We start from the raw sequence: 13448 nt of genomic DNA on the forward strand, positions 1-13448 counted from the left end.
TGAATGACAATTTAACTTGAATTTAAAGGTCAACCATCTACTGTTTTGCTCAACCTGAGTACAGATATCTGTTAACCACAATCTTGCTTGATACTTAAATTGCGGTCTCTGCAGCTCAAGTATTAAATGAAACAGTGGGATTGCTGTATTTACACTTTAAACAAATTTCATGTCACATGCCGGTGATAATAAACCTGATTCTGATTAAGTATGTGTGCTGAGGGTCTTCACTGTGTATTTGCCTCAGTGCTCTCCAAATAAAGCAGTTCTGTTTATTTCCTTTGTACACCTTGCTCGCTGTTGCAGCTTGCTCCTCGCAGTCAGAATTTCTTTCTCCAGCTCCTCCTCTCGTGGCACTGCACCGCTCTGTGAGTACACTTCAAATGTGTGTGCGGAGAGGCTTTGCTGCGCACTTGCTCTTCAAATGATGCAGTTCTGCTCAGTGCTTCATTTCCATTGTACATTTTCCTCGCTGTGGCTGCTTGGGCCTGCAGTATTTGAAATCCATTCTCCATTTCCTCCTCTCAAAGCACCTTGCTGCTCTACGAGTCGCTCAGAAGCACTGCTGCACACCACACTGCTCTACAGTAACTGGAATGACAGCACCTTCAGCACTCGCACTACTTGCTGCAGGTCAGCACCCACTGACTGCTGAAGCTGGGGTACCGCTGGAGGCAGCAGGTTAGTGAATAACTTGCTCCTGAATGAAGAAACAAAACTAAACACAGACCGAAACTGAATAAACAGTCACATTTTGGTGTCTCAGGCAGAGCAAGTGAAAAATCAGTAAACAGCAGAAGCTGAAAGTTTGAAATCCAACAGAAAATGCTCAGAATCAAAATGAACTGCAGGAAGTTGTAAACTCAGTCAACTTTCATCATGGGTTCCATTCTCCCCAACATCAAAGATACCTTCAAAAGGTGATGCCCCAAAAGGCTACACCCACCATGCCCTCTTCTCATGGCTACTATCAAGGAAGAGGTACAGGAGCCTGAAGGCACACACTCAATGATTTAGGAACAACTTCTTCCCCTCTGCTATCAGAATTCTGAATGGACATTGAACCCATGAACACTTCTAAAATATGTACAGTATACAACTCCTACTGCAATTTACAGTTATGTATTGAATGTACATAACAAATTTCGCAACATATGCCGGAGGTATTAAACCTGATTCTGATTCTGAGAATGCAACAGGGCAAGTCACATTATACCTGAAATGTTGATGCTGTTTCCCTTTCCACAGATGCAGCCTTGAATCAACCAGCAAAGTTTCAGCATGGGCTAGATGGGCTGAAGGGCCTGTTTCTGTATTGTAGCTTTCTATGACTGATCCTGAACAGTATAGTTTTAGCAACACTGATCAACTTGCACTAAAATTGTCCTTTTTTGTTCTAATTGTGGTCTTTGTTGTAAAAAAAAAAGACAGTTATGTTTGTTTTTCTTGTGAGCACTGCTTATTTGATGTTATGTTCCTGTGATCCTGCAACAAGCAAATTTTTTCATTCTACCTGTCTTTGTGGATTTGTTCTTGATGAGGAACAATCTGTTAAGTGGAGCAGAAGCCAAGACCAGGCTAGCCATCATCTTACTGAACGTCAAACTCAAAGGGCCACAGAGTCACAGAAACGGGCTATCAAGTCCATGCTGAACTGTTATTCTGCCTAGTCCCATTGGTCTCCATTTGGACCATAGCCCTCCATATCCCTTCCCATCCATATACTTATCCAAACTTCTCTTAAATGTTCCAATTGAACCACATCCACCACTTCCTCTGGCAGTTGGTTCCACACTCTTACCACCCTCTGTGTGAAGAAGATTCCCCTCATGTTCCCCTTAAATATTTCATCTTTCACCCTTAACCCATGACCTGTAGTTGTAGTCCCACACAATCTCAGTGGAAAAAGCCTGCTTGCATTTACCCTATCTACACCCCTCATAATTTTGTATAAGACCATAAGACATAGGAGCAGAATTAAGCCAGTCGGCTCCTTGAATCTGCACCAGCATTTGATCATGGTTGAACCATTTCCCTCTCAACCCCATTCTCCTACCTTCTCCCCATAACCTTTCACACCCTGACTAATCAAGAATCTATCAACTGCCGCCTTAAATACATTCAAAGCCCTGGCCTCCACAGAGGAGGTATACCTCTATCAGTTTGTTTGTTATGTGTCGTGTTTTATGATGTGTCATCTTTCCACAACCATGATTGCTCTTGGCAAGTTTTTCTACAGAGTGGTTTGCCATTGCCTTTTTCTGGGCAGTGTCTGACGTCAGTGGTCAGATAACAAGGATTTGTGATATGCCTCTATCAAATATTCCCTCGTTCTCCCTTGCTCCAGGGAAAAAGTCCTAACATATTCAACCTTTCCCTATAACTCAAAGTTCAAAGTAAATTTTATTATCAAAGTACATACATGTCACCATATACTATCCTGAGATTCATTTTCTTAATTTCCAACAACATCCTTGTAAATTTTCTCTGTACTTTCAGGCTTACTGATATCTTCCCTGTAGGTAGGTGACCAGAACTGGCCAACTCCAACTCTCTTGCATCATGCGAATGGCCGGCAGAGGAACTGAGGGTTGCTTTCTGTGCCATTTATGTCCAGGTCCCTTCATCTCATTACTCATTTGGGTGGAGGCAACATGAAGAGACGGCCTTTGTAGGTGATCAACAGCTGGTTTCAGATGCTGGCGCTGAAGCAGTGGACTTCCAAACATTGGGGAGCCAAACCATTAAATTAAGCCAACCAGATGATCACTGACCACAGCACTGTGTGTCCAGTTTAGGCCGTGCACACTGAGGAGGATGCCCAGGCCATAAGAGTGATCTCTGTTGATGAACATCAACATCTGCCACTGCACCTAGATTCCCAGTTCCAAGGCATCCCAGCTGTCGTGGAAATGTAGCCAAATTATTAATCAGTGGTCAGCTGCATCAAACACTTTGCTAGCAGCTTGAAACGGTCTAGATTTGCCTCATTTCATCAGCATTATACAACTTCCATGGAACTGTAGACTCTGGAGTCATAGCAGTCACAGCACGAGCAATGGCATCAGATCTTCAACTCAAGCTGCCTCTGCCCCTCCCCAACCTCATTTATTTATTTACAGCATGGGTTCCCAAGTCGGATCCACCGACACCTCAGTTAATGGTAGGGGACTATGGCATAAAACAGGCTGAGAACCCCTGATTTAGAGATATAGCGTGGAACAGGCCCTTCTGGACCAACAAGCCGTACTGTCCAGCAACTCAGCAATTTAAATGTAGCCTAATCACAATTTACAATGACCAATTAACCTACTAATGCCTTTGGACATGGGAGGTCATGAAAGCACCCAGAGGAAACCCACACACTCACAGGGAGGGACATACAGACTCCTTACAGATGATGTTGGATCTGAACTCCAAATTCCTATGCCCCAAGCTACAAAGGCATCATGCTAAGCGCTATACTACTCAGGACCCCTATTTAACTTTAATAATAAATTCCTAACTCCCACATGAATGGTTTTATTGCCTTAGTTCTGACAATTCTCAGTATCCAGTTTTCTCTTTTAAATAATTTCATGCTCCAAGCTTCAAAAGGCAGTATGTGAACCAGTAAACTGAAAACGGTCCTTACAGATCGACCTGGAGGATAAATAGCGCAAATGTAAAAAGCATTCTATTAGAATCTCCAGCTATGAAATGTTGTTTACCTTTCCTTCTTCTCGTGGTATTATGACATTCTCGTATCGGTTGCGACATTGTTTGGGTGATCGGTATATGCGGCTGCAGGAATTAACAACATCACTGACCAGGTCCCAATTTGGTGTATGCGCTGGTGAGATGATAGCCAGGTTTAAAGGTAACTCCAGCAACTGCTTCACAGCCTATCAGCAAGAAACAAAAGAACACAGGAACAAAACTTCCATTAGACACAAATCTATGAAATATTTAACATATTCAAAGATTCAAAGTACATTTATTATCAACGTGTGTATGCAATACACACCCCGAAATTTGTCTTCCTCACAGACAGCCACAAAACAAAGAAACATCATGGAACCCATTCAAAGAAAAACATCAAACATGCAGCATTCAAAAAACACGAACAAATCACTCAAAAAAACCACAGAATATAAAACAACTACAGAGTTATTGAAGCAGTCTAGGAATATTCAGTTAAGCTCAGTTCAATTTAGCACTGTGTCGTTCGTTGACTGCAGGTCACAGAGCCAGTCGGCCTGATCAAAATCATACCAAAATATGGACTTAAAAAAAAAGAGTAACCAGAAATCTGCTGGTACATCTGACATTTAAATATCAATCTCTCCATGATGTTATCTGGAAAAGCCACAAGTACAGTGACTACAACACAGTACTGTGCAAAAGTCTTAGGCACATATATATAGCTGGGGTGCCCAAAACTTTTGCACAGAACTGTAGTAATTTTACGTATTGCACTGTACCGCTGCTGCAAAGAAAACAAATTTCATGATATATGTGAATTATGATAAACCCAAATCTAATATGGGTCTCTATTGTGAACTGAGAATGGAAAGGGGGCAGGGAGAGGGAGATCATGGTTGGAAAATGGGGAAGGGAGAGGGGAGGGAGCAGGAAGCACCAGAAAGGCGTTCCGTAATGACCAATAAAACTAAATGTTTGGAATCAAATGTCGATGCTGGTGTCTCAGGGCTGGGTGTGTCTGCATCCGTGCCACCCTTCTGACTCTCACACTCCTTCTCTGCCACCCGTCCCACACTCCTCCCATGGCACTCCACCCTTGCCATTCCCAACATCCTTTACTCCCACCAGATTTACAAACACGCTCTCCGCTCCACGTTGACAAATGCAGTACTGTGCACTTGGGCACCCTAGTGCCTAAAAAAGTATTCAACCCCTTGGAAGGCTTCATGTTTATTGTTTTTCAACATTGAATCTAAAATTACAAATACAAAACACAAAATAATTGATTGCTTAAGTATTCACTACTTTCCAGTCAGTATTTAGTAGATGGACCTTTGGTAGCAATTACAACCTTGAGTCTGCATAGATAGGTCTCTATCAGCTTTGCATATCTGAACACTGAAATTTTTTTTTTACCTTTCTCCCTTTACAAAACCACTCAAGCTCTGTCAGACTGCATGGGGATTGTGAGTGAATCTTTACAAAACCACTCAAGCTCTGTCAGACTGCATGGGGATTGTGAGTGAACAGCCCTTTTCAAGTCCAGCCACAAATCCTCAATTGGATTGAGGTCTCGACTCTTCACTTGGCCACTCCAATATATTAACTGTATTGTTTTTTAAGTCATTCCTGTGTAGCTTTGGCTTTATGCTTGGGATCACTGTCTTGCTGGAAAACAAATCTTCTCCCAAGTTGCAGTTCTCTTGCAGACTGCCTCAGGTTTTCCTCCAGAATTTCACTGTATTTTGCTGCATTCATTTAACTCTCTATCTTTACAAGCCTTCAAGGGCCTGCTGCAGTGAAACATCCCCACAGCATGATGCAGTCACCATCATGCTTCACGGTAGGGACAGTGTGTTTTTGATGCTGTGCAGTGTTTGTCTTACGCCAAACATAGTGTTTAGTCTGATGGCCAAAAAGCTCTATTTTGGTCTCAGACAACAGAATCTTCTAGCTGACTTCAGAATCTCCCACATGCCTTTTGGCAAACTCTAGCCAAGATTTCATGGGAGTTTTTTTTTAAATAGTGGCTTTGTCACTCTCCCATAAAGCTGCATTTGGTGAAGTACCCGGGCAACAGTTGTACGCGCAGTCTCTCTCATCTCACCCACTTGTAACTCCTCCAGATTTGTCGTAGGTCTCTTGGTCGCCTCTCTCACCAGTCCCATTCTTGCACAGTCACTTAGCTTTTGAGGATGACCAGCTCTAGGCAGATCTATGGCTGTATCATATTTTTTCCATTTCTTGATGATTGACTTAACTGTACTCCAAGGGATATTCAGTGACTTGGAAATTTTCTTGTATCCATCTCCTGACTTGCGTTTTTCAATAGCTTTTTCACGGAGTTGCTTGGAGTGTTTTTTAGTCTTCATGGTGTAGGTCTCCAAAAACAGATCTCCATTTAACTAATTATGTGACTTCTGAAACCAAACGGCTGCACCAGTGATGATTTGATGTGTCGTATTAAAGTGGGGTGAATACTTATGCAATCAATTACTTTGTGATTTACATTTGTAAATAATTTAGATCGCTTTGTAGAGATCTGTTTTCACCTTGACCTGAAAGTTTTTTTGTTGATTAATGTCAATAAAACAAATTAATTCCATTGTAATTTAATGTTGCAAAACAATAAAACATGAAAACTTTTAAAGGGGCTGAATACTTTTTACAGGTACTATACTGTATATGTGTCCAAGATGTTTGAACAGCACTGTATGAGCAGAATCAGACCATTTGGCCCATCGAGTCTGCTCCACCATTCCATCATGGCTGATTTATTATTATATTTATTCTTTATTTATTATCCCCTCAACACCATTCCCCTCCTTTTCCCCGTAACCTTCGATGCCCCAACTAATCAAGAACTCATCAACCTCCGCTTTAAAGATGTTTCCTATAGTGGGGGAGTCTAAAACCAGAGGGACACAGCCTCAGAATCCATTTTGAATGGAGATGAGGAATTTCTTTAGCCAGAGGGTGGTGAAACTATGGAATTAATTTCCACAGATGGCTGTGGAGGCAAAATCATTGGGTATATTTAAATCAGATAGTGATAGGTTAATTCAGATTCTGAACAGAAGAAGTAACAAAAAGGAGACATAAAGCCCTCTGATGTTCAAGCATCAACAGACCTGACCATACCATTCACCACCCCCCATGAAGGTTAGATATTAGAATGGTTAGATGCCTCTAAGCATCTTCTATACTCTCCAAATTATCCTCCCTAGCCTCTACACTAGAACGTAGAGCACAGTACAGGTCCTTCGGCCCACAATCCTACTGTAGGATCAATGTCACCCTTCCCTCTCACATAGCCCTACATTTATCTATCACCTATGTGCCTACCTAAGAATCTCTTACATACCCCCAGTTTTATCTGCTTCTATCACCACCCATGGCAGTGCATTCCACACACCCACCACTCACGCCGTAAAAACACCTACCGGTACCTCTGATACTCCCCCTTATACTTTCTTGCAATCATTTTAAAATTATGCCCTCTTTTATTAGCTGCTTGTGCCCTGGGGAAAAGTCTCTGACTGTCCACTTGATTTATGCCTCTTATGATCCCGTACACCTCTATCAAGTTACCTCTCATCCTCCGTCACTCCAAAGAGAAAAGCCCTAGCTCACGCATCCTTTCCTCGTAAGACGTGCTCTCTAAACTAGGTAGCATCTTGGTAAATCTCCTCTGCACCCGCTCTAAAGTGTACACATCCTTCCTATGAAGATGTGTCCAGAAATGAATACAATATTCCGAGTGTGGTCTATCCAGGGCTTTGTAGAGCTGTAACATTAGCTCTGATATCCCCTTCCTATACTCTCCTCCAATCATCTTAAAATTATGCACACTTGCATTAGCCACTTCCCTCCAGGGAAATGGGCATTCCAGGGAAAAGCCTCTTATCATCTTAGTCACCATCTTTGCTCCAAAGAGTAAAGCCCTAACTTGCTCAACCAATTACCACAGAACAGTACAGCACAGTACTGTCCCGATGTTGTGCTGACCTTTTAACCTACTCCAAGATCAATCTAACCCTTCCCTTCCAAATAGTCCTCCATATTTATTTCAGTCATGTTTCTATCTCGGAGTCTCGTATGCCCTTTATGTATCTACTCTGCCAACAATCCCTCAGCCTCTCCCATTAAAACTTCAGCGATCTGCCCTCAGACATGGGAGACATTGACCAAGCGCGTGCATCATGTTACCTGTAGAAGTGCCCAGTCCTCGCTAATCAGCCACTCTGGGCTGTCTGTTCCACCATCAGCAGGGGTTTTGGTCAGCGTGGGCAAAGGTTTAGCAAACGGTGCCTGCTGCTTCATGAACAGGTTCTTCTTCTGGTCTTTAGCCTCACGGCGCATCTTGAGCATGCAGGGTGTTGATCTGTCGAACAGTGATCGGGGCGGGGTGACTGGCTCCCCGTGCCGAGCTTTCTTAAACTTCTTTCCGGCAGCTGCATCAACAAAGGTCAACACGTCTGTCTCGCTTTCTGCACATACAAAAAGCAACACTGGCCGAATGCTTTCATTACAGATGTCCACCAACCATTCCTCCTCTTTGGGTCTACCACCTGCTTCAAGGGTGTAATTAAACCACTGAATAGACTGATAACAATTGTTGCCACTTCATACCAAGAAACCCCACTTGGTTTGGCTCAGTTTGGAACAGTAGTATCTTTAATATAACAAAATATCACAAGGCATTTCTCAGAAATGTAAGCACCAGAATGCAGTACAGCCTTAGTTATGACGTATAGTAACAGGCCTTCTGGCGTATCATGCCCAAACTGATTATCAAACACCAATTTACATTAGTTCCATATAATACTAGTTATTCCCTTACATCCCACCCCTTCTCCATCTTCCCCATTCCACCACTTAACTACAGACTGGGCTATATACTGGCTAATTAACCCACCATCCCCTCCAAGAGGACCACAACCTTGTCATAGGGTTTAGAGGTTTGCGTGCCTCAATGATCCGGAGAGCTGTGTTGGCTGGAGTCTGAGCTTTATGATTTGGCTCTTGGTAGAGTCACCTATGCCAAACAGGTCAAGGGGTAGAGGTCAGACTAAGAGTGGTCCATTGGTCCTCCAGGTTCGGGGGTTCAGCTCAGGGATAACAACCCTGACTGATAAAACAAAACTGTTATAGAAACAGCAATGAAGAATCCTTCAACATATGTGTGTGATGGTATTTCTGAATCTCCACCTGGGACTTGAATGACTGACAGCACTGAAAGCTGAGAGGAAGCTACTGACACGTGAAGGAAGCTCTGAACACCTCCAGGGATGGAAGACCTTCGTTGCTGCCCTAAATGCTAGCAGCGTAACGGGCAGTAACTGACCCACCATCCCATGCGCCTGTATAAAACCTCCCTATACATGGGTGACATTTTTAGTATAGGAGGCAAAATATGACGATGGGTTAAACTACTTCACTATGAGACTGACACAGGGGATCGATTGCCCTGGGTTGCACATATTACAAAATGAGTATAGATGTTGGGTCACACACAAAATGCTGGAGAAACTCAGCAAGCCAGGTAGCATCTATGGAGAGCAATAAATCAGGATGTGTTGAAGGGTTTTGGTCCGAAATGCCGATTGTTTATTCCCATCCATGGGTGCTGCCTGATCTGCTGAGTTCCTTCTGTATTTTGTATGTGTTGCTCAAGATTTCCAGTATCTGTAGAATCTCATGTTTATGTTGTGTAAGACACTGGTGAGGCTGCACTTGGAATATTGTCAACATGAGAGATTCTACAGTTGCTGGAAATCCAAAAGTAACAAACACAGGCCGAGATCCTTCTTCAGGACTGGAAAGGAAGGCAGAAAATGTCAGTATCAAAAAAGTGGGGGGGGGGGGGGGAGGGGGAGGAGAATAGTTTGGTGATAGGTGAAGCCAAGCAGAATGGAAAGATAAAGGGCTGGAGAGGAAGGAATCTGATCAGAGTGGAGAGTGGACCATTGAGAAAGGGAAGGAAGGGCACCGGGGGAGGTGAAAGGCACGTAAGGAGAGGCAAGGGGCCAGAGTGGGGAATAGAAGAAGAGAGGACGGGAAGGCAATTTGTTTTTAACTGGAAGGAGAAATCGATATTCATGCCATCAGGTTGGAGGCTACACAGACATAAGGTGTTGTTCCTCCATCCTGAGGGTGGCCTCAGTTTGGTACATGTTGGAATGGGAATTAAAATGTTGGGCTGCCGGAAGTTCCACTTTTGAAGGATGGTGCGAAGATGCTCAACAAAGCGGCCCATCAATTTATGACTGGTCTCATTGGGAGTACTGGACACAATAGATGACCCCAGCAAATTTAGAGGTGAAGTGCTGTTTGAAAGGACTGTTTGCAGCCCTGAATGGTGGTGAGGGAGGAGGAATATTATTTTCAGTTCTAGTCACCCAGCTGTAGGAAAGATACCAGTAAGATGGATTAAGAGCGTAAAGGAGACTTACAAGGTTGTTGCCAACACTTGAGGGACTGAGTTATGAAGAGAGAGGATAAGCAGATTGGGACTTTTTCCCCACTGGACCATAGGAGAATGAGGAGTGATCTTATAGAAGTGTTTAAGATTGAGGGACATAGATAGGGTGAATGTGTACAGGGTTGGGGTAGGAGGGAACCTTTTCGGCCAAAGTGTTCAGTATATGATATAAGCTGCCAGGGGAAATGGTTGAGGCAGGTAAACTAGCAACATTTAAAATGTGCTTGAACAGGTACATGGAAAGGTTTCAGAGAAAAATGGACCAATCACTGGCAAATTGGATCAACTTAGAAGGGAATCTTGGTTAGCATCGACTAGTTTGGCTGAAAGGCCTTTTTCTGTACTGTATGACTCAATAACTAAGACAGAAGAGAAAACTAATTCCCTTCCCAAGGCAGAGACTGGGATTAGCACAGGTTGATTATCAAATTACAGGACAATTGCATTAAAGTGTTCAAAATCTGGAAGGATGCATTACATTGTTAAGGGCAAGATCCTTAATAGTATTGCTGAGCAGAGAGATCTAGGGATCCAAGTTCACAGCTCACTGAAAGTGGCGATACAGGTCAATAAGGTGGTTAAGGCGGCTCATGGAATGCTTGCTTTTATTCGTCAAGGCATTGAGCTCAAAAGTCATAAAGCAGATGTCGATAGGTTCTTGATTAGTCAGGGTGTCACAGGTTATGGGGAGAAGGCAGGAGAATGTGTTTGAGAGAGACAATAAATCATCATGATGGACTCATTGGGCCAAATGGCCTAATTCTGCTCCCATGTCTTATATTATGAAACTCTGGTGAGGCCACATCTGTAGTATGCGATACAGTTCTGGTCGCTCCACTATAGGAAGGATGTTGAGGCTTTTTGGAGAGGGTGCACGAGAGGTTTACCAGGATGCTGCCTGGTTTGGAAGGCATGTGCTATCATGAGAGACTGGATAAACTTGTTTTCTCTGAACAGTCGGAGGCTGAGGGGAGATCTGATAGAGGTTGTTACGAATGTGCCACAGCTCTGAGGGGCCGAAGGGTGCGGGGTAGCCCCCTCCTTTGTGAGAATCGCAAGATCACTATTAAGTCAGTTCAGGGGACACAGGAAATGAGAGAAAGACATGCAGAATCCACAAAAGGGTTGGAATGTGTCCTGGCCTCCGAAAGGCGGACCCATCGATACCGGCTATTTTCTCGGAGACAGACTTGTGTATTGCATCCTGTACGATGCAATCAAAGCCCCAGGCAATGAACCAAGGAGGAGGTTGGTGGAGGGATTGCATCATCCCAACCTGATTGACACCTGAGACCCTGTGAGTCAGGATAAAAAGAGGGTCTGTGGGAACAGCCCCTCAGACGCACCAGAAGAAACGCTAGCGATCCCGTAATAGCGAAAGCCAGTGGAAGGCCACGTGCGTCCGCTTCCATTTGCCCGGAATCGGTGACCTTTGCCACGGAAAAACGGTTTTTAGCTAACAACGGGGAACTCAACTCTCAACGACTCTCGAAGGATTGACATCATAAACGGAATGGGCAAGTTTTAACCCGTCTCTCTCTCCAACAATTGCCACACAGGGTCCCCAACGGCTGCAGCCTGTATGAACTGAACGAACTATATATTTCCATCAGACAATTCATTATCCCCTAGACAACGATACAGCTTATTTCTTATTGATTATTATTATACCCACGCTTTTAGATTTAGTATTGACGACGTATATTAACTGTGTGTTTGCATTGATATTATTTTTGTGTATTTCTATCAATAAATACTGTTAAAAATAGTACCATCAGACTTCAACGGACCTCTCTATCTTTGCTGGTAAGTGACCCAGTTACTGGGTACGTAACAATTGGGGTTCCCGTCTCAGGATTTGACACTAAATTGGGGAGCCAGTGAATCGGGCTTGTAAGTCCAAACTTGGATCTGGTTACGTGGGTAGCCAGACGGGAAACCAGCAAAGATGGACATGGGTGAATTGATAGAAAACCCGACTCTGGAGGCGCTAGAGGTGGCCACCAAATCAGACTTGATAAATTTGGCGAAGGGGTTAAACCTTGCAGAGGTAAGGTTGTCAATGAAAAAGCGGGAGGTGCGAAGGGCAATAACTCAGTATTATATTGGGAAGAATGTGTTTACAGCTGAGGTATTGGAAAATATCCCTGAAAAGGTACCAGCTAGTGGGACGGCTCAGTTAGAGTTGGAGAAATTAAGGTTGGAACATGCAATTAAGTTAAAGCAGCAGGAAAGAGCTGAGAAGGAGAGAGAAAGGGAGCATGTGCTCCAGCTAAAGGAGTTAGAGGTGAAACGGGAGCAGGAAAGAGCTGAGAAACAAAGAGAGCACGAAATTCAGTTAAAACAGCTGGAAGCAGCTGAAAAAGAGAAGGGCCCAGAAGGAGAGGGAAGCAGAGAAACAGAGGAAACATGACTTGGAGATGGAGAAGTTAAGGCAAGAGCAACGAGTTCAGGGGTCAGACCAAGAGGAGCGGTTTAATGTTAGTTGGGAGTTGAGGTTAGTACCTCCGTTCGAGGAGACGGATGTTGATAGTTATTTCTTGCTTTTTGAAAAGGTGGCAGTGAATCAGAAGTGGCCCAGAGAACAGTGGGTGGTGTTGTTACAAAGTGTGTTAAAAGGGAAGGCACAGCGGGCATATACGGCGTTGTCCATGGAGGAGGAGGAGGAGGAGAGTTATGACAAAGTAAAGGCGGCCATTCTCCAGAGTTATGAGCTAGTACCTGAAGCGTAAAGACAAAAGTTCAGAAATTTAAAGAAAGGGTGGAATCAGTCGTCTACCGAGTTTGCCTATGAGAAGGGTGTGCTCTTGGACCGTTGGTGCACCGCAGAAATAGTGGATGAGGATTATTGGCGTCTCAGGGAGTTAATTCTGATTGAGGAATTTAAAGGTTGTGTTTCGGAGGATATCCGGATGTATTTAAATGAGAAGCCGAATAAGTCCATCTCAGAATTTGCTAGGTTCGCAGATGAATAATCCCTAACCCACAAGACAAATTTTCCTCGAATAAAAGTTCCCAGAGAGACCGTGGGAACGATCGAGAAAGCCCACCGGCTGAGGTAGAGGTCCCGCCGGGAGCTAGTGGTAAGATTGAGGGGGAAAGGCAAGACGGCCAGAGATTTCCAGGCTTGACCTGTTTTAATTGTGGAAAGGGGGGGCATATTGCATCTAGGTGCTTTGCTCCGAAGAAAGAGACAGGAAAAGGGAAAGCAGCAGTCCCTATCGGATGTGCCGTGGTAATCAGTAAATCGACAAGAGAGCCCCGGGTAGACAGAGTACGA

The 13448-nt window shown here is 43.9% G+C and overlaps 1 protein-coding gene across 12 annotated transcripts in view; it reads right to left on the reverse strand.

The window, feature by feature from the left end:
* ep400 (E1A binding protein p400) overlaps positions 1-13448 on the reverse strand; it is a 223349-nt gene that overhangs the window by 43393 nt on the left and 166508 nt on the right. For 11 of the 12 annotated variants that reach the window (XM_073051939.1, XM_073051949.1, XM_073051946.1 and 8 more), the window contains 2 exons: positions 7894-8174; positions 3711-3884 (listed from right to left, as the gene is read on the reverse strand). In XM_073051939.1, coding sequence (XP_072908040.1) covers positions 3711-3884; positions 7894-8174 — 455 coding nt within the window. The remainder of the gene's footprint in view (positions 1-3710; positions 3885-7893; positions 8175-13448) is intronic. The other variant, XM_073051944.1, reaches the window with a different exon arrangement.

Source organism: Hemitrygon akajei, chromosome 7, assembly GCF_048418815.1.
Source record: "Hemitrygon akajei chromosome 7, sHemAka1.3, whole genome shotgun sequence".
Classification (NCBI taxonomy): Eukaryota; Metazoa; Chordata; class Chondrichthyes; order Myliobatiformes; family Dasyatidae; genus Hemitrygon; species Hemitrygon akajei.